The following is a 26,149-nucleotide window of genomic DNA, read 5'->3' on the forward strand; positions in this document are numbered from 1 at the left end:
GGAATTATAGTTGTCAGTTTCTCTTTGAGTGTTTCTAAATATTTATTTACTTAGTACCAAAAGCTGAGAAAGGCACTTACTGAACTTCGTACTATGACTTCCACACCACTTCTGGAGTGACGGGATATTCTGGATGGATGAAACCGCCTGTCTATGTCCCCCGCTACAGATAACAGGAGGGTGTAATGTGTTCAGGCCACCCTGGATGGTACTTCCGCACGGTTAACCTTGCAAGAATATCTAACACTAAGGGAGTCTCATCCACACCAAGTCATCCTTTTTAATAATATGGTATATCGACTGTCCCGTACATCAATTGGATTCCTAGTGTAGGTTCTAGTGATAAGTATAAAGCAGCCTCTGGCCCCCTCTGGGTACATTATATAGTTAATATGGTATATCGACTTTCCCGTACATCAACTGGATTCCTAGTGTAGGTTCTAGTGATAAGTATAAAACAGCCTCTGGCCCCCTCTGGGTACATTATATAGTTAATATGGTATATCGACTTTCCCGTACATCAACTGGATTCCTAGTGTAGGTTCTAGTGATAAGTATAAAACAGCCTCTGGCCCCCTCTGGGTACATTATATAGTTAATATGGTATATCGACTGTCCCGTACATCAATTGGATTCCTAGTGTAGGTTCTAGTGATAAGTATAAAACAGCCTCTGGCCCCCTCTGGGTACATTATATAGTTAATATATTTACTAACAAGTATAAAGTTTTTTATTGCTACTCTGATTTCTAAATAGTTTGAATCTGGCGTATCAAATCTTATGTTTACTATTACCAACACTCCTGTTTTTATTCAGTTAATCTGCTTATTACTAATATGATGTACCATTGGTTGCAGGAGGCTCAACAACAACCAGTTGCGACATCTGCCTGATCTGCTGTTCGGCAGTATGCCCCATCTGATCAGATTGTGAGTAGCTCGACTATTTAACTATCTCTGTGTTGCTAAATTTAAACCAAAGAACTTGTTGGAACCTTGAAATCATCCAAGTGGTAAAATTGTATCGCAGGCACAATAAGTTGAGAGTAGAGTTGCGACATCTGCCTGATCTGCTGTTCGGCAGTATGCCCCATCTGATCAGATTGTGAGTAGCTCGACTATTTAACTATCTCTGTGTTGCTAAATTTAAACCAAAGAACTTGTTGGAACCTTGAAATCATCCAAGTGGTAAAATTGTATCGCAGGCACAATAAGTTGAGAGTAGAGTTGCGACATCTGCCTGGTCTGCTGTTCGGCAGTATGCCCCATCTGATCAGATTGTGAGTAGCTCGACTATTTAACTATCTCTGTGTTGCTAAATTTAAACCAAAGAACTTGTTGGAACCTTGAAATCATCCAAGTGGTAAAATTGTATCGCAGGCACAATAAGTTGAGAGTAGAGTTGCGACATCTGCCTGGTCTGCTGTTCGGCAGTATGCCCCATCTGATCAGATTGTGAGTAGCTCGACTATTTAACTATCTCTGTGTTGCTAAATTTAAACCAAAGAACTTGTTGGAACCTTGACATCATCCAAGTGGTAAAATTGTATCTCAGGCACAATAAGTTGAGAGTAGAGTTGCGACATCTGCCTGGTCTGCTGTTCGGCAGTATGCCCCATCTGATCAGATTGTGAGTAGCTCGACTATTTAACTATCTCTGTGTTGCTAAATTTAAACCAAAGAACTTGTTGGAACCTTGAAATCATCCAAGTGGTAAAATTGTATCTCAGGCACAATAAGTTGAGAGTAGAGTTGCGACATCTGCCTGATCTGCTGTTCGGCAGTATGCCCCATCTGATCAGATTGTGAGTAGCTCGACTATTTAACTATCTCTGTGTTGCTAAATTTAAACTAAGAACTTGTTGGAACTTTGAAATCATCCAAGTGGTAAAATTGTATCTCAGGCACAATAAGTTGAGAGTAGAGTTGCGACATCTGCCTGATCTGCTGTTCGGCAGTATGCCCCATCTGATCAGATTGTGAGTAGCTCGACTATTTAACTATCTCTGTGTTGCTAAATTTAAACTAAGAACTTGTTGGAACCTTGAAATCATCCAAGTGGTAAAATTGTATCTCATTGGCACAATGCGCTGAGAGTAGAGTCGCGAAATCAGAGAAGTTGTATAATTACCGAACCAAATGCAGGCGAAACCTACAGTAATCAGGGTTGGAACTCGAAGTCCTCGGAACAATCGAGAATGTGGTGTGTCTGCCGCCCCGGGCTTTGTACTCAGGAATGTAATCCAATTTTCCGGGTGAAAACTTGACAATCAGAGCGGCGCGGCACGGGAGCGACGACGTGGTCCGCATTAACCACGACGCGCTCGCCGCCTCCGCAGCGTCGCGACGCCACATTTGCATTGCTTACAGATCAGAGATTGTTATCGCTGAATACAAGTGAGCCGTAAGGGACAAATATATTTATTTTGTTTTTTTACTGTTTCTGACGTCACTCAGGTGCACCACTTCACAACATTTCCCAGTCTGTTTTATTACTGCGAGCTAGATTTTCGTAAAAGTTGATTGATGTATAATATTTAGAAATTATGTCCATGTTGAATGGATAAAATATTTCGAGGTAATTTTAAGCGATGAATTATTTTATAGTTAAAAGCTTTTAGCATTTAGTTTAAGGCTTGGTTGTAGTTTATAATTTATTGACTGTAATAAAATAATATTATTGTTAGCAGTTTTCAGAGTTATTACTTTGAATGTGTAGTTGCCCTTACTCACTATATTCGCTGGTAAAAAGCCGTGTGAGTGGGGCCAATATATCCATTTAGGGACGGTAATACGAGTTGTGTCCACTTGCATACTCTCCGAATATTTGTATTGGTGGTCCACAATATCTGATGAATTATTTATAATCTTTATTATTGACTATTAAGTGTTTAACCAAATGCTAGGATAGTGTTATCGAACCTGTGTTAGTATTACAGGAATCAATAATTACATAAGTAATAATGATCGTATGCAGAAAATTACGTATAAAAACAAAAAAAAACTATTTTCCTAAAACATATTAGTGAAAACTTTATATTAGGAAACTTATACAGCTTTACACCTATACAATCTTGGCAGTGTTGCTGCTTTTGAAACTATGTTTTCTCCTTACAAATAGTAATATAATAATAATAATAATAACGTAAAATATTATTTTTGTATATATTTTTTTACGAATGTTATTTGTTTATGGCCACGGATATTTCTTGTCCAAGAGATTCCAACATCCGTTTTATACCAATTAAACCGGGCTCGCCTCAGCCCTGCTCTACGGTATCATACATGTATCACAGGATCCACATGGACTCTGGACGTGAATGCAGTGTCCTTGGTCAATCACGTATAACTAAAACGGTGAGCTCGCCTCAGCCCTGCTCTACGGTATCATACATGTATCACAGGATCCACAAGGACTCTGGACGTGAATGCAGTGTCCTTGGTCAATCACGTATAACTAAAACGGTGAGCTCGCCTCAGCCCTGCTCTACGGTATCATACATGTATCACAGGATCCACAAGGACTCTGGACGTGAATGCAGTGTCCTTGGTCAATCACGTATAACTAAAACGGTGAGCTCGCCTCAGCCCTGCTCTACGGTATCATACATGTATCACAGGATCCACAAGGACTCTGGACGTGAATGCAGTGTCCTTGGTCAATCACGTATAACTAAAACGGTGAGCTCGCCTCAGCCCTGCTCTACGGTATCATACATGTATCACAGGATCCACATGGACTCTGGACGTGAATGCAGTGTCCTTGGTCAATCACGTATAACTAAAACGGTGAGCTCGCCTCAGCCCTGCTCTACGGTATCATACATGTATCACAGGATCCACAAGGACTCTGGACGTGAATGCAGTGTCCTTGGTCAATCACGTATAACTAAAACGGTGAGCTCGCTTCAGCCCTGCTCTACGGTATCATACATGTATCACAGGATCCACATGGACTCTGGACGTGAATGCAGTGTCCTTGGTCAATCACGTATAACTGAAACGGTGAGCTCGCCTCAGCCCTGCTCTGCGGTATCATACATGTATCACAAGATTCACATGGACTCTGGACGTGAATGCAGTGTCCTTGGTCAATCACGTATAACTAAAACGGTGAGCTCGCCTCAGCCCTGCTCTACGGTATCATATATGTATCACAGGATCCACATGGACTCTGGACGTGAATGCAGTGTCCTTGGTCAATCACGTATAACTAAAACGGTGAGCTCGCCTCAGCCCTGCTCTACGGTATCATACATGTATCACAAGATTCACATGGACTTTGGACGTGAATGCAATGTCCTTGGTCAATCACGTATAACTAAAACGGTGAGCTCGCCTCAGCCCTGCTCTACGGTATCATATATGTATCACAGGATCCACATGGACTCTGAACGTGAATGCAGTGTCCTTGGTCAATCACGTATAACTAAAACGGTGAGCTCGCCTCAGCCCTGCTCTGCGGTATCATACATGTATCACAGGATCCACATGGACTCTGGACGTGAATGCAGTGTCCTTGGTCAATCACGTATAACTAAAACGGTGAGCTCGCCTCAGCCCTGCTCTGCGGTATCATACATGTATCACAGGATCCACAAGGACTCTGGACGTGAATGCAGTGTCCTTGGTCAATCACGTATAACTAAAACGGTGAGCTCGCCTCAGCCCTGCTCTGCGGTATCATACATGTATCACAAGATTCACAAGGACTCTGGACGTGAATGCAGTGTCCTTGGTCAATCACGTATAACTAAAACGGTGAGCTCGCCTCAGCCCTGCTCTGCGGTATCATACATGTATCACAAGATCCACATGGACTCTGGACGTGAATGCAGTGTCCTTAGTCAATCACGTATAACTGAAACGGTGAGCTCGCCTCAGTCCTGCTCTGCGGTATCATACATGTATCACAGGATCCACATGGACTTTGGACGTGAATGCAGTGTCCTTGGTCAATCACGTATAACTGAAACGGTGAGCTCGCCTCAGTCCTGCTCTGCGGTATCATACATGTATCACAAGATCCACATGGACTCTGGACGTGAATGCAGTGTCCTTGGTCAATCACGTATAACTGAAACGGTGAGCTCGCCTCAGCCCTGCTCTACGGTATCATACATGTATCACAGGATCCACATGGACTCTGGACGTGAATGCAGTGTCCTTGGTCAATCACGTATAACTGAAACGGTGAGCTCGCCTCAGCCCTGCTCTGCGGTATCATACATGTATCACAGGATCCACATGGACTCTGGACGTGAATGCAATGTCCTTGGTCAATCACGTATAACTAAAACGGTGAGCTCGCCTCAGCTCTGCTCTGCGGTATCATACATGTATCACAGGATCCACATGGACTCTGGACGTGAATGCAGTGTCCTTGGTCAATCACGTATAACTAAAACGGTGAGCTCGCCTCAGCCCTGCTCTGCGGTATCATACATGTATCACAAGATCCACATGGACTCTGGACGTGAATGCAGTGTCCTTGGTCAATCACGTATAACTGAAACGGTGAGCTCGCCTCAGCCCTGCTCTGCGGTATCATACATGTATCACAGGATCCACATGGACTCTGGACGTGAATGCAGTGTCCTTGGTCAATCACGTATAACTGAAACGGTGAGCTCGCCTCAGCCCTGCTCTGCGGTATCATACATGTATCACAGGATCCACATGGACTCTGGACGTGAATGCAATGTCCTTGGTCAATCACGTATAACTAAAACGGTGAGCTCGCCTCAGCTCTGCTCTGCGGTATCATACATGTATCACAGGATCCACATGGACTCTGGACGTGAATGCAGTGTCCTTGGTCAATCACGTATAACTGAAACGGTGAGCTCGCCTCAGCCCTGCTCTGCGGTATCATACATGTATCACAGGATCCACATGGACTCTGGACGTGAATGCAATGTCCTTGGTCAATCACGTATAACTAAAACGGTGAGCTCGCCTCAGTCCTGCTCTGCGGTATCATACATGTATCACAGGATCCACATGGACTTTGGACGTGAATGCAGTGTCCTTGGTCAATCACGTATAACTGAAAACGGTGAGCTCGCCTCAGTCCTGCTCTGCGGTATCATACATGTATCACAAGATCCACATGGACTCTGGACGTGAATGCAGTGTCCTTGGTCAATCACGTATAACTGAAACGGTGAGCTCGCCTCAGCCCTGCTCTACGGTATCATACATGTATCACAGGATCCACATGGACTCTGGACGTGAATGCAGTGTCCTTGGTCAATCACGTATAACTGAAACGGTAAGCTCGCCTCAGCCCTGCTCTGCGGTATCATACATGTATCACAGGATCCACATGGACTCTGGACGTGAATGCAATGTCCTTGGTCAATCACGTATAACTAAAACGGTGAGCTCGCCTCAGCCCTGCTCTGCGGTATCATACATGTATCACAAGATCCACATGGACTCTGGACGTGAATGCAGTGTCCTTGGTCAATCACGTATAACTGAAACGGTGAGCTCGCCTCAGCCCTGCTCTGCGGTATCATACATGTATCACAGGATTCCACGGAATCCTTCCACTTCACTTAATGCCGTAAGCCGATTGTCACGTTTCGATGCTTGTCGTCCAAAAAAGGCAGACTGGAGAATTAAATCACGTCTGTGGGATGTACAGGATGCATAGAACACTGATTTTTAAGTTATTTAAGAGAGATTTTTCTTCCGATTTAGTAAGATTTTATTTACTTTCCTGACATATATAACGAAATCTAGAAAATAAGTGCTGTTTTAAAGTGCTTTATCCGTTAAAACTATATATTTATTTCCTTTTGTGCGCAAAGAACAAGCCTCTGTTCAACTAAATCATTACATGTTCGTACGTTCCTGTAGATTGTATGAAGTTCCTGTGGATATATATATATATATATATATATATATATATATATATATATATATATATATAGTAGCTATAATCTTAACTGTTGAAAATTAAACAATTTTATTGCAAGATTTAGTTACAGAACTAAACTAAAGATAGATGAAGTTAAATAAATACCGAAAACAGTATAAATAACATTTAATTTGTTTAACGCCCATAAACTGTCACTGCAGTTAGAAATATCCTGGTGCCATTTCTATAAATTAAATCATCGATAATATATATATATATATATAAGATAAATAAGTCTATATATATATATATATATATATATATATATATATATATATATATATATATATATATATATCTGGCCATTCAATGACAGGACGAAGAGCGGTTTGTGCTGCACGATAAATACAACACATCAACATGTCGCTTTGGGTAGGGAAGAATGTTATTATTGTATGAGTTCCGAACGTTGCCCTGTGATCGCTTTGAAGTACACAACACGACCTGTAGATGACATCGTGTTCTGTTTGGCGTTTGGCAGTTTTTGTAAAGGGTTCCGCCAAGAGAGCCCAGGGCGCCGTTTAATTAACAATAGGAGCGGCGCTAATGCCATAATTGCATAGCGGGAATAGCAGGGGTGCAAGTGCACCTCAAAGCGGCATGCCGATGGCGGTATGATTGCTCTCAAGAGCTGACAACCCTTCCGCTTCCGTCGTTATTGAGGGATGGAAGGGATGAGGGGCACCTAAGTCGCAGCATTAATTGTTTTCAATTAATCCTTACTCTCAACTTTGAGCAATTGTGATAGAGTAATTCATGAGGAAGTCGTATTGAAATACCGGAAGTAAATTAATTTAAAGATATTTTTTATCAAGTGTTCAAGATTTCTTTACATTATATTAACAGAACAAATTAATTATAACGTAAAGACAATTTATTCTGTAACATTCCGTGACATTTACAACACCCCATCCATCTGTGTTAGTGTGTTGTGTTGTTGTGTAAAACACTAACACTAATTACATCCATTTTATTGTTATGATTTTAAATACTTGAAGAATAATTCGATTTATGTATTCGTTCAAAACTAACCACCTCCACTCAATAAAGTGGTTTATATTATGACGAAAACCCCAACCAGTATAAATACCGAACCAGTCGAGTAAAATGCGTGCCGCTGATGGCGATACTAATTAATTTTTCAATTACTGCCGAGCTCTGAGCAATCCAGACTAATTTACTGACAATTGCCGGGCTGTAGGCGTTCTCTTTGGGACTTTGTCATCCACTTCCGTCTTTGTAGAGTTCGGTACATCCCTTGCCCCCCTCCCCACCACTGTCACACTAGAGCTCGTCCTGGTAGAGAGACAAACCACTTGTGAATTTCGGTAATGTGGTTAAACCTTCGTAATGGTTATATAGAGAACTTACTCCACTTTAATTTAGCTTTATTTCTTGAATCTTTGAAGAAGTTGTTCAATTAATCTTTGTTTTACTTCCTTAATTAAGGCAACTTAGTTATTTATACTAAATAATACACTCGACAAATAATAGAACAATTGAAATTGGCAAAGTGTACTTTACGTATCAATGTATTATAAAAAATATGGTTACTTATACCATAAATCATTATAGAAATCTCATTGAATTAGAAACTTATAATCTTCACAAGATGGTTCTTCTATATTTCAGTATCATAGAGGGCCGAGACGTTTCACACCAAGCAGTTGCATCTACTTTAGAAAGAAACTAACACGTGTTTACCCATTATGAAAAAATGCTTATCGTATCCCTTGTTCCAGATTGTTTTTTAATCTCAATATTTAATTATTGAATACTAGATGAGAAAGAAATTAAGTTTATCATTTTTACGTAGAATACATAAACTATGATTGAGAGCTTTGATCGAAGAATTGTCCGATTATTTAAAAGTATCTAGAATCCTATATTTGTTAGGCCTAACAATAATGCCCGGACATAGTCCGAGTATGTGTCATCTGCCAGTTCACAGACAATCTGCAACACCGTCATTAGTTGGCATAACGGTATAAAACAGTTATATTGTAGTCTGAGAGTTAAAAGACATAAAAAACAAAGAGTTCTCTACGAACACTACACAATTTATTTTTGATACGTAGGAGAAATAAATCAATAGCCCCGTAATTAGCGCTATTTTTTATATGTGTCTTGTATTATTTTCTATTGACTCATTCCTAAATGTAAACGATTTCCTCTCCCCCTCCAAATAGTACTTCATGCTTGTTATAGCCTAGAGCATAGTTTAAATTTAATATACATAAAACAACCATCAGACATAAATAATAGTTATATCATAATTAGTCAAAGTGCAGTGGTGAAGATGGTGTAACTATTATTTACACATCTGAAAGTCGGTTTCAAATGTAATAAGTATGACCTTATAAAAGTTATAGGTATTTTACATTTTTATTCCTTTCGCTAACTTTCCATTTCGTCCTTTACAAAACCTGTCCTTTCAAAACGAGCTAACAGCCTTAGAGGGAATCTCTATATTGACTCCCCAAAAATAAGGTTGTGTTCTTTTTTATGTACTGCAAATTCAATTCTTTTTATTGCATAAGGTACACAGATGTACATCACAATCGTCAATATAGAATAAATCTAAACTTAATTATAAAAGTGCTATCAACAAAATCAAATTGAATAGTAGTAAAAAGAAAGAAATAAGCACACAAAACAATTATTAAAATTAAAATTTAAAAGCCACTGTCAGAGAGGAATTCATTTACACTATAAAATTCCTTTACTATTAAGCATCTTCTCAGGTTCCTTTTAAAAATTGTCAGTTCACAAACCTTCTTCAAATTTTGAGAGAGAGCATTATAAAAAATTACACAAATTCGTTCTCCCCCCCCCCCCCGATTTATTTGCGTTATCATATGTCGGTAAACCCCATACTTCAGTTGACTTACATGAGGGCCCTTCAATCTCCACACACAAAGCACCAAATGTCAGTCATAAATGTTCTTTGAAAGGCGAATGTTTCACAGCTGAGCAGCAAATCAGAGTTGTGAGAACTTCCGCGAGTCGTTGAGATTCAAATCCGTCTTTGAGGGTTGTTTGTTTTCGTGCATAAAAATGTGTTGTGATGTCCCTCCCTCATCTCACCAGATGTCACCCCCCCCCCCCCCCGGAGACATCCGACCCCCGAGCGAGAGACTCTTTGGTAGCTTGTATTCCCTAAATCCAATTTCACATCGACTTTCTGCACAATCCATATTAGCGGTTCTTTCCGCAGCATCATCAACAAACAGCGTGTCGATGTCGTCTTACATCGGGTAGTTAGCGTTTCGGGTTACTTTATGACGGGTAGTTAGCGTTTAGGGTTACTTTATGACGGGTATTTAGGGTTTAGGGTTATTTTATGACGGGTAGTTAGGGTTTAGGGTTACTTTTTGACGGATAGTTAGGGTTTAGGGATACTTTTTGACGGAGAGTTAGGGTTTAGGGTTACTTTTTGACGGATAGTTAGGGTTTAGGGTTACTCTTTGACGAGTAGTTAGGGTTTAATGTTACTTTTTACTCGCTTGGTTTCGTTTTATTCTTTAAATCAGAAATCTGATAAAACATTTGTATTTCCAAGGAAAAATTGCAGTTGACTTACGATTTGCAAGGTGTACATTAGTCAATATAATATTATATTATACCTTCTGTCCTAAGTATTTATATTTTATACTAATTAAATCTTTGACGAGGAAGAATTTAGTGGAAGTTTTCATTTTTTTGAAGGGTCATTTCCACTTTAGTCTTGTCAATACTTTGTAAAAAATACACGAATTAAGAAATCACTACGTATTTACTACTGAGAGAAATATTTTCGTTAGGAAATTATGGCCCAGTGATTTTAGCACAAATTGGCTGTTGGAATGCAGATAAAAAGTGAAGAAGTGGTAGTAAAGTTTCTCTCAGATTATAGAAATTTTTATTCTTAGGAGTTGGAATCGCCATAGAAAATGAATTTTCCGTACTATTTACTTTCCGTACTTCAAATTCAACGTTTGGAATTTAGCTTTTACGGCGCGGTACTCTATGTCATTAACGAGGTATTCTGCACTGTGGGGCCTACCATTGAATGACTTACTAGTTACATATTAAGCGATCCAGTTTGTTTGCGAACATTTCAGTGGGTCTGACCTGATTCACACTTACAACAGATTATTACAGCTGATAATTGCCGTGTAAAGTGGTTGTGAAGGGTCCGTGTACGATACGGGACGTGTTGGAATTCAATTTCGCGCGATTTTATCGGAAGAGTAACGCGGCACCAGAACTTTCGCCGGCAACACCCAGTTAATTACTCGGCGATCTCGGGAGTTAATTAATACACTAGTTCGGTATAAATATTGAAAATCGTGTATGTGATTATATACGTTTGATTTACAGCCGTGGGAGCAGTGTTTGTAGGGCTGAGTAAAATGTAATGTGTTACTTTGTTTGTCTCGGGAGTTAATTAATACGCTAGTTCGGTATAAATATTGAAAATCGTGTATGTGATTATATACGTTTGATTTACAGCCGTGAGAGCAGTGTTTGTAAGGCTGAGTAAAATGTAATGTGTTACTTTGTTTGTCTCGGGAGTTAATTAATACGCTAGTTCGGTATAAATATTGAAAATCGTGTATGTGATTATATACGTTTGATTTACAGCCGTGGGAGCAGTGTTTGTAGGGCTGACTAAAATGTAATGTGTTACTTTGTTTCCGAAATATAGGTCTCGTTTGGAACTGACATTACTTTTAAAGTTATTAACAAGTTCCTTATTGTTATTCCTTCTATTACCGAAGCTACTAAGTGACCTGCTCTAGAGGGTTCAGTCGTTATCGATGATACACTAGTGTTGTTATCCAACTAATAGCATGGTAGGTTCCTGTATTTGCAAACACGCGCGATTGTCTGCAGTCGTTATCGATGATACACCAGTGTTGTTATCCAACTAATAGCATGGTAGGTTCCTGTGTTTGCAAACACGCGCGATTGTCTGTCCAGTCGTTATCGATGATACACCAGTGTTGTTATCCAACTAATAGCATGGTAGGTTCCTGTGTTTGCAAACACGCGCGATTGTCTGCAGTCGTTATCGATGATACACCAGTGTTGTTATCCAACTAATAGCATGGTAGGTTCCTGTATTTGCAAACACGCGCGATTGTCTGCAGTCGTTATCGATGATACACCAGTGTTGTTATCCAACTAATAGCATGGTAGGTTCCTGTATTTGCAAACACGCGCGATTGTCTGCAGTCGTTATCGATGATACACCAGTGTTGTTATCCAACTAATAGCATGGTAGGTTCCTGTGTTTGCAAACACGCGCGATTGTCTGCAGTCGTTATCGATGATACACCAGTGTTGTTATCCAACTAATAGCATGGTAGGTTCCTGTATTTGCAAACACGCGCGATTGTCTGCAGTCGTTATCGATGATACACCAGTGTTGTTATCCAACTAATAGCATGGTAGGTTCCTGTATTTGCAAACACGCGCGATTGTCTGCAGTCGTTATCGATGATACACCAGTGTTGTTATCCAACTAATAGCATGGTAGGTTCCTGTATTTGCAAACACGCGCGATTGTCTGCAGTCGTTATCGATGATACACCAGTGTTGTTATCCAACTAATAGCATGGTAGGTTCCTGTATTTGCAAACACGCGCGATTGTCTGCAGTCGTTATCGATGATACACCAGTGTTGTTATCCAACTAATAGCATGGTAGGTTCCTGTATTTGCAAACACGCGCGATTGTCTGCTACTTTTGTTTGTTTAAACTTTGTCCATTTTAAAATATAATTATCCCTTCCAACACTTTTTTCCGATATTTTAATATAATATTTCGGACGAGTCCTGACGTGATGCACGTAGAATCCACGTGCAATTATTTACAATCATCATTACGAAAAAATATTTCATTATATTATATAATTTACTTAATTGATTAGTAGTCCAGATTTGATATGTTTTTGCTACGAATAATTTTATATCGAACTTTTATTTGATAATGAACATTCCAACTTATAGCGCATGCTTAATCATTTAACCTTAACATTTTTTTTATGTTTGAAGTTTTAGGGTAATGCTCAATTTGGATTCGCTTACTGAGTGACAAAAACCGACTTAACCTTGTTATAACAAATAATCGCCGCACGAGGATGAATTTGTCTCCGAGTTGACGACACGCGAGTTGTGACACACAACACAACAGAGAACATGTGACAAATACTATCGGCCCGCTTCTGTATGGTAATAACCACAATTTCCATTTCCTGTTAGGGTCCGCGGTGACGCCCTCGGTTAGCCTCAGTTCGGCCGGGGACAAACTGCGGCTAGAACACCTTGGACCCTGGGATCTTGACAGTTTTTGGTATCCCACGTTTGGATGTTGTAAATCTTAACTACCATTGTGGTTTCTCGTGGCATCCAATCGTGGCGAGTTCTTTAAAGACGTCATTGTTGTAAAATAAAAACACTATTTGAGTCGAAATCAATCAATACTTTGTTCAGTTCATAAAAAGCTATAGATTCATAGTGGAATCAGAATATACTGTTCATTAATGTATTTTAAGTTATTGGAAACTAATTACTTGCTTCACTGAATGTCTTTTTTGGCTAAAAGATTGGTAAAATACGTAGTTACGTATTTAAGTTAAGTTCCTAGTTAAGTTCGTAGTTTAGTTAAGTTCTTAGTTAAGTTCCTTCGATTTTCATCTTTTTAAAATGTCTTCGAAGTCTGATTCGTTATCCGATGCGCCGGGATGGATACTTCTTACGTTGTCTTGATAATAGAAAAATTGTAATTCATGAAAAAATTATATAATGTCAGTAAAAAACCATGGTTACAAATTAGATATTGTAATGAGACATATACAGTACCATGAAAGGATCTTTATTGTCTCAATACAAACTAATACAAATACAAATCTAACAAACAAGGTAGGAGACTTCACACCACTAGTCGCGTAACGACCTTCGCTGTAGATCCATGGTTTAGGAGACTTCACACCACTAGTCGCGTAACAGACTTCGCTGTAGATCCATGGTTTAGGAGACTTCACAGCACTAGTCGCGTAACAGACTTCACTGTAGATCCATGGTTTAGGAGACTTCACACCTCTAGTCGCGTAACAGACTTCGCTGTAGATCCATGGTTTAGGAGACTTCACACCTCTAGTCGCGTAACAGACTTCGCTGTAGATCCATGGTTTAGGAGACTTCACACCTCTAGTCGCGTAACAGACTTCGCTGTAGATCCATGGTTTAGGAGACTTCACACCACTAGTCGCGTAACAGACTTCGCTGTAGATCCATGGTTTAGGAGACTTCACACCACTAGTCGCGTAACAGACTTCGCTGTAGATCCATGGTTTAGGAGACTTCACACCACTAGTCGCGTAACAGACTTCGCTGTAGATCCATGCTTTAGGAGACTTCACACCACTAGTCGCGTAACAGACTTCGCTGTAGATCCATGGTTTAGGAGACTTCACACCACTAGTCGCGTAACAGACTTCGCTGTAGATCCATGGTTTAGGAGATTTCACACCACTAGTCGCGTAACAGACTTCGCTGTAGATCCATAGTTTATGAGACTTCACAGCACTAGTCGCGTAAGAGACTTCGCTGTAGATCCATGGTTTAGGAGACTTCACACCACTAGTCGCGTAACAGACTTCACTGTAGATCCGTGCAAAATTTATAGTTAATGCAATTCTCAAGATGTCCTATGGATAAATAGAGATCGTAAAAAACATTTATTTACTTTAACAATTATTATTGTTTAATTGGCAAAACAGCTGTAAAGGGAGACGAACTTTCTGTATTATTGTTATTAATATTTAATTATTTTCATGTTTTGAAGGAAGTTTCCTTTGGCCGTAGTCAGGATGATGTAAAGAATATTATTAGTAGTAATTTATTAATTATTAATGACGAAAAGTGAAAACTGGTTGCATTCATGGAAAGGTTTATTTGTCGATATTTACTTGTCAGAATAGTGAAGAATAAAATAAATTCTCTTTAAAACTACTGGAATAATGAAATACTATTGGACTTTTAAAAATAAAATATTGTGGTTCTTTTTTTTTGTGTTATTAGATTTATGGTGGGAAAGGTTGACATTTTCAATAATTGTTTCCAATTTTTTGTTGATAACTGTTGTTGCTGATGTGGTAAAATTATCATGTCGGGAATTTAACATTGGTAATACATGATATATCGCTGGCATATACTAAATTGTTGTTGACTTTACATTTAATAGAGTAAATGACAATTAGAAAGTCCTGTACCATGTGACACGTAGTTCGTAAGAAGTTCTGATGTTCGCCAGCGGAGACTTTGAATGGGTTTGCAGCAAATCGGCTTGTTCCGTCCTAAATCTGGCGTAACAAGAGTGTTATCTTGTCTGTGTAAGCGGATAAGGATATCCCGTTATTTGTGCCCTGTAATCCTGCAGGAGCAGGACTCCTGAGGAGGCGCACCGGTCTGAACGAGATTGCGGCTAAGTCTAAGTTAGTGGCTACACCTCCGCTGGCTTAATTGAATTTGCCGTAATCTCTTTGGCGTCGCGTTCCCCAAAAATTCCTCTGAACCGGTGTATTTTACAATCTCGGAGATTTTATGGTTTTATTATTACTGCTCTAAACCGAACAGAAATGGTCGCGCCATAATTCTAAACTGTACGTGGCCATTAAAGTGATTGAGGTACGTACGATATTACGCATCCTCACCATTGTCACCTAATTATTAACTTCTTTACTTTTTTATGCAACTGGAATAATCACACTTATAAATATGTTTCGTGTAATAATACTGTTTAAACAGGCAATATACTGTTGTGCTGTTGACCCTTCATGTGAGGTTTAAATCAGATAAAATATATTTAGCTTCGTTTTCAAGGTTTTTTTCTAACAAAAGCTTACGACAATATAAACGTCATGAGTTTCTTTATGCGAAACTCGTCAACATAAATACTGGATGTATATTTCCGCACGTTAACACGATAAGATTCTGAACCCGATGAAGTAATAAGTAAAGAAAGTTGTTTGCTATTTCCCCTTACTCTTGTGCGTCATCACAATAAACTGGCGAGGGCTGCCACAATAGCGCGCGGGTCCTCAGATTCGTCACGGCTCATGACGATATATCACGGAGATCTCGAGACAGAAGACGCAGTGTATTATCGCGGATTGAGAGTATCCATTAGGCGTACAAAGGAGAAGTGCGAGGACGTGTAGGTGAGGGGCGAGTGACGTCACAGACAATGGCTGTGGAGTGAGTGGCCAGCGCTCTCTACGAGTACTGACCACTCGTGCCCGTGGGGAGTGTTTGGGGAACAATCAACTGTTGCTGGGCGAGCAGGGTCAGTTCTGACTGATATCTATTTACAAAGTGAGGTACAAGTATTTACACATTCAGTTATCCGATCCCATAAGAGTGACTTAACTTATCAACGTACATTTAACGGAGTAACCATTTAACCAACGGATTATATTTTGTTGGAAATTAACTTTTAATGTACTGTATTGTGGGAAATAAAAAAATACATTAAAACATGTTGTGCATTGCTATATTCAACCTAATAAGATTAAATATTTTAAATTTAATTGTTTCCCTTAAGTGGAAGAAGAGAATAGTGACGTGAATTTTGAGATGTTTGTTCAAGTATTCGATGCTGGTAAAAACATATTCCTGTTTTTGATTACGTATATCAAAGTTGTTTTCACTCTGACTTAATGATTTCCTTTGGTGTCAAATTATCTAAATCTATCGTAAACGATCAGGGATAGGAACCTTATAATGATAAAATAATCTTGATATCAGTCGTTGTCATATGCGACAAAACTGAAAACTATTTTATATCTTTTAATATGCAATCACTATTCTACAAAAATCTTCCACTTTAGGTTTAAAGTGATATATATATATATATATATATGTGTGTGTGTGTGTGTGTGTGTGTGTGTGTGTGTGTGTGTGTGTGTGTGTGTGTGTGTGTGTGTGTGTGTGTGTGTGTGTGTGTGTGTGTGTGTGTGTGTGTGTCATATTTTGTTTCAGTAAACACACTTAATATGCTATGAGGTAAATTTGGATGCATTTATTTAAATCTGGTTTACTCGATCAATGACGTTCTTAGTCTAAAATTGTCGGAAACAAATGTAGCGAGGTGCTTCCCGTTCAACAAATATCATAAGTAATGTGTTAAAAGCGGCCAGGTCGATTTAGAAGTAGTACAAAATTTATATCTGTATAACTAATGTCGAAAACACTTTAATTACAAACGCTCACAGTGTTGTACACTACTAACTGATAGTAGGAGTACAATGCCAAACTAACGTGCGTTGGGAACGCCGCAGAGGTAGGAGTACAATGCCAAACTAACGTGCGTTGGGAACGCCGCAGAGGTATAAACTAAACTGGAAAATAATGAATGTTTTAAAAGAGACAGTGAAACGCATAACACATCACTTAATGTAATGAGAAGTTATGACGGCGGGAATATATTGTCGTGAGCTATATTCGTTCATCTACACCGAAAGAATTTAAAATCTTTTCTGTACACTCATTCGATTTATGTGTCCAGAATAAAATAAATCTTTCCTTTGTGTTCAAACTTAGTTCTTTAATTCAGGTGTTGTTTTTGAAATTGAACTGTATTATAATATCACGTTCAATTATCATACGGTAAAACATAGTGATGTATTTGTATATTTGGGGTTTTCCGCAAATAATTTTTAAAAACTCCAAGCATATTTTAAAAATAAAAATACAATACTAAAGAGACCAGAACATGCATATGTATCAGATTTATATTATTGCAAGATTATATTAGGCACTTAATTTATGACTTATAAACTGACAGTATGGTGAAAACCAATTACGAAAAGTTTAATACAATTAATTCCACTAATATTTAGAACTTAAATTTCTTAATGGTCCAGTGACTAAGCAGAAGTGCTTTACAAGGCACTTGGTGTAAATATTGTGGGGGGTGATGGGAGGGGGTGCCTCCCTTCAGTAACTCAGTAATTGATGGTTGGTGATAAAGCAAGCAGCATGATTCTACATATAAGTTGAGGGCCTAGAGACGAATCAGGCAAATACTCACCGCATTAGCATCCAATAAATATGACGTCATCTTGTGTTTGCGATCAACAACTGCGTCTCAGGAGCGGTGGCGTAATTTTCTCCTCAATTTACATCATAATGTCTAACGAAGCTCTTCAGTCTCTTTCATTCTTTCACTTGAAAGAGCGGGAGTTTCCTTGCTGCTTCATATTGAATAACTCATGGACTGTATTCTTAGTTATGTCTTATATTGCTGTGAACAGCTCTACCGAAATATAACAGTCGTATTCTTAGTTATGTCTTATATTGCTGTGAACAGCTCTACCGAAATATAACAGTCGTATTCTTAGTTATGTCTTATATTGCTGTGAACAGCTCTACCGAAATATAACAGTCGTATTCTTAGTTATGTCTTATATTGCTGTGAACAGCTCTACCGAAATATAACAGTCGTATTCTTAGTTATGTCTTATATTGCTGTGAACAGCTCTACCGAAATATAACAGTCGTATTCTTAGTTATGTCTTATATTGCTGTGAACAGCTCTACCGAAATATAACAGTCGTATTCTTAGTTATGTCTTATATTGCTGTGAACAGCTCTACCGAAATATAACAGTCGTATTCTTAGTTATGTCTTATATTGCTGTGAACAGCTCTACCGAAATATAACAGTCGTATTCTTAGTTATGTCTTATATTGCTGTGAACAGCTCTACCGAAATATAACAGTCGTATTCTTAGTTATGTCTTATATTGCTGTGAACAGCTCTACCGAAATATAACAGTCGTATTCTTAGTTATGTCTTATATTGCTGTGAACAGCTCTACCGAAATATAACAGTCGTATTCTTAGTTATGTCTTATATTGCTGTGAACAGCTCTACCGAAATATAACAGTCGTATTCTTAGTTATGTCTTATATTGCTGTGAACAGCTCTGCCGAAATATAACAGTCGTATTCTTAGTTATGTCTTATATTGCTGTGAACAGCTCTACCGAAATATAACAGTCGTATTCTTAGTTATGTCTTATATTGCTGTGAACAGCTCTACCGAAATATAACAGTCGTATTCTTAGTTATGTCTTATATTGCTGTGAACAGCTCTACCGAAATATAACAGTCGTATTCTTAGTTATGTCTTATATTGCTGTGAACAGCTCTACCTGAAATATAACAGTCGTATTCTTAGTTATGTCTTATATTGCTGTGAACAGCTCTGCCGAAATATAACAGTCGTATTCTTAGTTATGTCTTATATTGCTGTGAACAGCTCTACCGAAATATAACAGTCGTATTCTTAGTTATGTCTTATATTGCTGTGAACAGCTCTACCGAAATATAAAAGTCGTATTCTTAGTTATGTCTTATATTGCTGTGAACAGCTCTACCTAAATATAAATATATATTCTTAAAACCAAATCGTTTAAGCTTAGACAAGTTGTTCAGCCATCGCTGGTGAGAGATATTGTTGAGTGATCTAAGAACCCAATTAGGAGGGAGAGAAGGCATACACTTCTAAATTATAATCATCTTTTTAATCGGGATAAGCGATAATATTTGTAAAGACCATTACTTTTAAAACTTCTCCAACTTATGAAGTGGGATTGATTTTATCATATGTTTTCCTCTCTTAAAATTGAAACTCATGTTTCTCCTTACTTTCCAACATCTTATTCTTGTTATGTTATTAAAATGTGTGTTATGTGTAGAAATGTTTTAATATTTTAATCTTCAATGATTTATCCAGTATCCTTGCGGTACTGAAATTCCGAAAGTTTCCTAGAAGTGGTAGATTCTGTAAGTGTACTAAATCGGCCACTAATTACTTGTCTTACAGTTAATATGTCACACGTACATTTTAGAAGTTTGTGAAAGGTAACAATGGGGTTGGTGTCTAAATAGTTTACATCATTAATTGTAAAAATGCTTAATCGTATAATATTTGGTCACAACGACGGTAGAGAAAACCATTTCGATGGCATTTGTATAAAAAGAAGTACCTTGAGCAAAGAAGAAAAGCGATTTCTTTAGAATGATATAGTCGAATACTGGAGGACATTTTGATATAATACTTTGGATTCAAGAGCTTGGTGACTGGTATAGGAATTTATTATAAGAAACAATAATAATTCCACCTAACTAATAAAATGAATGAGAAACGATAAACCAACTTAAATTTATAAGATGGGTTTGAATGGTTGGTCTGATCCGTGGTGATTACTACTTTTTCACATTTAAATATCCGTACACCTTCGCTTTAGTTTTGTACTAAACACATCCCAAGACATTGAATGCAAGTTGTTGTACTTTCAACAAATTTAGCTTACTAAACCTAACTTGAACAGAATTATATATACGTAACTGACCATAGTAACTGTTGTGTTGGCGTAGCTCCTCTACACACACGCACACACACGAGCATGTAGGGCGTGTTCACGGTTCACTCCACCTGTGAACTCGCTGCCTTGGCCGTGGGCGCGACTTAATTAGTGGCTCAATTAAACTCTCCCTAACAAGTAGGTTTTGGCCATAATTAATGCTACCTGGTCCTTTTCGCTGACGCAATGCGCTTAAGCTCCTTACGAACAAAATTGCTTTTTCAGATTACCTTCCTGTTATATCAGACAGGGCGGCCGACTCGAAATTAAAAATAAACAAGCGGATTGATTACGACATAAAGTCAAAAGAGCGCCTACTGAAACGGTAGTGAGTCGATCCGAGTTTGGAGTTCCACAAGTACCGCGCTTGGGTCCCTTGCTGTTACTGATGGCGCAGCTTTGTGCCCACACTCGCATTAAATAACTAGAAATATTGCTTTAGTATCGATTTCAACCTTGGAATTGAGATAGCAAAGGTTTACGATTATATGGTGTTTTAAATACAGACTGAGTTATGAACATGCGTGTTATACTAAAGTTTCTCTAGTAATTTAATACTAATACACGTAGTCCCAATGTACTGAGGCCAAGGGATACGAACTATGTTCATGAAAGGGCAGCCGATGAGTTAAATCTGAAAATAAGAAATCTTAAAAGTCAGTGAGGATATTATCTACTATTTATTGAGCCTTTATATAATGTTGTCTATTAAAACATTTTTCGTTTTCTTGCAAAGTGAATACTACTCGTTGAGTTACTGTATATCTGTAAAACCGTGGCGAATGGTATATCTCATCCACAGATCAAGAAAGGATATCCAGTAAGTCAGCGGGTAAAGAAGTCACAACAATGGGATGTGTGGCGTACAACAGTATTGGCATCCCTATGGAGGAATGGTATATCTCGTCCACAGATCAAGAAACGATATCCAGTAAGTCAGTGGGTAAAGAAGTCAGTCACCCTGAAGGGATGGGGTCAGAGCTAACGGAAAGTCGTATTTTTGCAGGCTGTCACAATAATGGGGTGGGTGGCGTACAACAGTATTGGCATCCCTATGGAGGAATGCGTATTAACATATAAATTACTAGAGCAGCCCTCTCCCTGTGGGAGCATGACACATCTACCGCCCGCCACCCCCCCCCTCCCACAACATGCACGGGTCACCCCACCGCATCATCCCCGTAATCAATCACATAGAACTATTAATTATTCACTTGTTTTCATAATATTGACGACACAGCTGCTGTGACAATATGGATGTGGTTTACAACATTGGGTCCTAGCCAGGGCCGGATGTAAGTGCGCGACTCGATTGTTCTCACGCTCTGTAAACTCTGTCGTGTTCACCCGGTGTTATGACGTCATCAATCTGTGGACACGATTGTGACAATATGGATGTGGTTTACAACATTGGGTCCTAGCCAGGGCCGGATGTAAGTGCGCGACTCGATTGTTGTCACGCTCTGTAAGCTCTGTCGTGTTCACCCGGTGTTATGACGTCATCAATCCGTGGACACGATTGTCCACTGAAGGCCCACGCCAGTGTGAAACTAACATTGAACTGATGTAATTTATGTGTACCTGTAATCGTATTGTTTCGTGTCATTCGTTCTACACGATTCCACAATATTCAGAGTAGCCTATATTATATCAGCCAACGAGATTAAGTGGCTGAAAAGAGCGACAAGTCTATCTCTTTGGCTGACGCTGATTAACTATTATTTGCGTTTGATGTTCGATTCTTTGAACATATATCAAATTCAAAATTCAATTCAAATTCGAATCTTTATTTCACATAACGTTACATATTGTAGCAGTGCTATAGTAACAGGTGATATTGTCTACTATTTTAAAGTATTAATCATACAAGTAGTATTCGTCGATATAAGTATTATTAAATTTAAGTGCTAGTATAAAAATTACATTATTATTATGTAAATATGCATACAAGACCTACTGATGCATACTGATTAAATAAATATGCAACAGATAAAAGTAATTGGATATAACTTAATAAACTTATCAATATCAATTAATTTAACAATAAACTTAACAAATTATACATATTTGCCTGCAACAGGTAAAAGTAATGGAATAGTACGGTATTAAATAATAAATATAAAATTCAGATAAACTTAAGAATAATAATTAACTTAACAACAAATTTAACAAATTGTACATATTTTATAAATTTGTACAAACTTCAGGCATGGCATTTGATGTACCGGAAAGCCCCACCAGCATCATCGAAGAAATTCGTCTACTGAGTAGAACATGCCATCATCATCATTTAGTATTTTTAACTCCTTCTTGACTTTTTTATTTCTGCATCCAAATCAACACCGCTGACGATCATCTATTTTCTTAGCGATTCCTCTACCTATTTCACGAAATGGTAGATTGCGTTCTTACAGTGTTAAATTGGCTGTTACCTCACCTATATCACCTAACAATTGAAATGGAATTCTACGGATCACGTGATGTAGTATTGCGTTACGTCGGAGATGTAGCCATTTCTACATCAGGCAGATGTCTCGTAAGTATTAGGTGTTTAGAACATTTGTTCTATTAGTTGTAAAAATTTTGCGTTTCTAGAATATACATAATGATTAACCTTTAAGAAATATTCCTGTATCTCTTGTATAAAGCAGCAAAAGAGCAGATACAGCGTCTGACAGAGGAAAACAGTGTAAATATAAAATGGAAAAAGAATGGAGTCTAATATCTGGCGCGAAACAAGGCAGGACGATTTCTTTGGTAACAAGATCTGTTTCTGTCTCGCAGCTGATATTAATGTCGGAGCAGCAGCTGATCAAAGAAACATCAGCAGTGCTGAGTCAATTTGATCACAACTCTTCTCGTTGTCATTTGTTGCTCTCGTGACGCCCCGCTCCGTCTCAATCGAAACCGTTGTTCACTGTTCACTCACTGTTCAGTCCGCTTAACTTATTCATTACGCAAATTGGCCTTTTGTCAAATTTGAGCAGACATTCAAACGGATTATGCCAGTTCATTGTTTGAACCGAGTCTTAAATTTAACAAATCAATACAGCTGGCTGAGTTTAACTTTCGGATGTTTATTACGTATAATAGTACACTTTATTCCTTAATATAATTAAAAAATTTTAGTAACATACAACAGGCTTTGTAATAGTTGTTATAATTTACGTAGAATATTTGCAATGTTCTATCGCCTCACTTCTTTTTAGGAGGTGGCTCACATTCTCTTCGTACCACTAAAAAAACGCATTAAAGAAATTAACCGCAAGGCTCTGCAATGGCACCCAGTCTATAAAATTTGCCTTTGTACTCGGTGACTCACATTCCCCTTCATACCACTACAAAAAATGCTATTAGGAGGGCGTACCACTGCAAAAATGCATTAAAGAAATTAACCGCAAGGCTCTGCACTGGCACCCACTCTATTTAAATTGCCTTTGTGCTCGGTGATTCACATTCCCTTCATACCACTACAAAAATTCATTAAAGAAATTAACCGCAAGGCTCTACACTTGCACCCACTCTATTTAAATTGCCTTTGTGCTCGGTGATTCACATTCCCTTCATACCACTACAAAAATGCATTAAAGAAATTAACCGCAAGGCTCTACACTGGCACCCACTCAATTTAGTTTGCCTTTGTGCTCGGTGACTCACATTCTCTTCGTACCACTGCAAAAATGCATTAAAGAAATTAACCGCAAGGCTCTGCACTGGCACCCACTCAATTTAGTTTGCCTTTGTGCTCGGTGACTCACATTCTCTTCGTACCACTGCAAAAATGCATTAAAGAAATTAACCGCAAGGCTCTACACTGGCACCCACTCAATTTAAATTGCCTTTGTGCTCGGTGCTTCACATTCTCTTCATACCACTACAAAAGTGCATTAAAGAAATTAACCGCAAGGCTCTGCACTGGCACCCACTCAATTTAGTTTGCCTTTGTGCTCGGTGACTCACATTCTCTTCGTACCACTGCAAAAATGCATTAAAGAAATTAACCGCAAGGCTCTACACTGGCACCCACTCAATTTAAATTGCCTTTGTGCTCGGTGAGTCACGTGATTCTTCAATACGACCCGAAAGTATCACGGGGTCGTAGTTAGATTATTCCATCTTATTGGCAATCATTCACACCCCGGCCATATGTTGCTCCACTCTTGTGGGATTTCAATGGGTGAGGAGGGTCCGAGGGGGGGACGCGTCAGCGGTGACGTCATACAAGGGGTCGCGATTTACTGCCTACTGTATCGGTATCCCATAATCCCGAGCAATAGGAGAATCCAATCTAGCAGATGATGCGGAATTATTATTTCTCGCCGAGTGACGGTGAGGGGGTGGGAGGGGGAGGGATGAGGTCACTTGTTGGTAGCACGTGCGGGTCCCTCATAACGGGAGACGAGACACGAACACGCGTATAAGTCTAACTTTATCATGAAGAAATTATTTTTTAAATGTCCATAACTGGACTTCAAACACTAAACATAATGACCGGAAATAAACTTTACTACGCTTATAACAATGTTTACGGATTCCCTTGCAAATAAAATCATACGTTAACGATTTCGAAATGAAGAGCAAAATACTGAACCAAAGGCGTTGTTGTGTTGGATGGAGAAAATTCTTTTCAGTCGTTTGAACAGTAAGTTTAGTGTTTAATGATATATATAATACCATTGTTGGAAGTTGATATATATGATATATATATATATATATATATATATATATATATATCATATATATCAACTTCCAACAATGGTATTATTTTTCATTAAATTATAAAATGATTTCGAATTTTACTACGCGTAGAACAAGGTAATTATTTATTTAATGATATTTTCTAAAATCTTTCTACATTTATCTATTTGTTTGGATAAATAAAAGTGGAAGTAAATTGAAAAAATCTTTCTTTCATATTATCTGATGTAAATTAAAAACTTTTGTTTGTTAGACAAAAGTGTGTCAGAAGTGTAGGCTACATTTTTCAAAAAGTTGGGGTTTGCGTTTTGTCTTTTCTCTATTATTTGCCAAAATGGTTTAAAACAGACACTTTAGGTCTTTTTTTCTCCACCAGCCAATATTAACATTTACAGATTAGCAATATGCTTATTAGATTATTATAGTTATTATACATTCATATGGCTTATCAAAATCTGTAACCTCATTAATAGTTTTCATTTGAATTTTCGACCAACTCAATCTTTTTAAACTGTCACAAAATATAATTAAGGAAAAAGATTTATCGATTGAACTAAAAAGCGATTTTGAAGGCCCAAAACAACGAGATACCATTCATATTTTAAATCATATAAAGTGACTGGTACAAGTAACATGTATAGTGTCGATTTTAAAGTCTCTTCAGAATTAGACAAACAACGAACTGACTTTGCTCCTATTACTATCAGTCACTTAGTGTGCGATATAAACTCGATCGGGTCACTTGACTTCCTGGAAGTGTCACCTGAGCAGCGTGGCTGGCGTTTGAAGGCTAATGGCCCCAAATGAAGTAACGACTGTCCGCAGCTTCTCGGCCGAGGTACTGCCGTATCTCAATCATCAGCCTCACTCTACACCTCTCTCAATTACTATCAGTCATTTAGTGTGCGATATAAACTCGATCGGGTCACTTGACTTCCTGGAAGTGTCACCTGAGCAGCGTGGCTGGCGTTTGAAGGCTAATGGCCCCAAATGAAGTAACGACTGTCCGCAGCTTCTCGGCCGAGGTACTGCCGTATCTCAATCATCAGCCTCACTCTACACCTCTCTCAATTACTCTCGTCACGACCGCCTTATCGTACAGTTC

The 26,149-nt window shown here is 38.6% G+C and overlaps 1 protein-coding gene across 5 annotated transcripts in view; it reads left to right on the top strand.

Moving 5' to 3' along the window:
- Positions 1-26,149, top strand: part of LOC124353249 (protein slit) — a 697,541-nt gene that overhangs the window by 454,866 nt on the left and 216,526 nt on the right. For 4 of the 5 annotated variants that reach the window (XM_046803175.1, XM_046803178.1, XM_046803176.1 and 1 more), the window contains one exon: positions 858-929. In XM_046803175.1, coding sequence (XP_046659131.1) covers positions 858-929 — 72 coding nt within the window. Of the gene's footprint in view, positions 1-857; positions 930-1,691; positions 1,979-26,149 lie in introns of those variants that run through there. The other variant, XM_046803179.1, reaches the window with a different exon arrangement.

Source organism: Homalodisca vitripennis, chromosome 1 (genome assembly GCF_021130785.1).
Source record: "Homalodisca vitripennis isolate AUS2020 chromosome 1, UT_GWSS_2.1, whole genome shotgun sequence".
NCBI lineage: Eukaryota > Metazoa > Arthropoda > Insecta > Hemiptera > Cicadellidae > Homalodisca > Homalodisca vitripennis.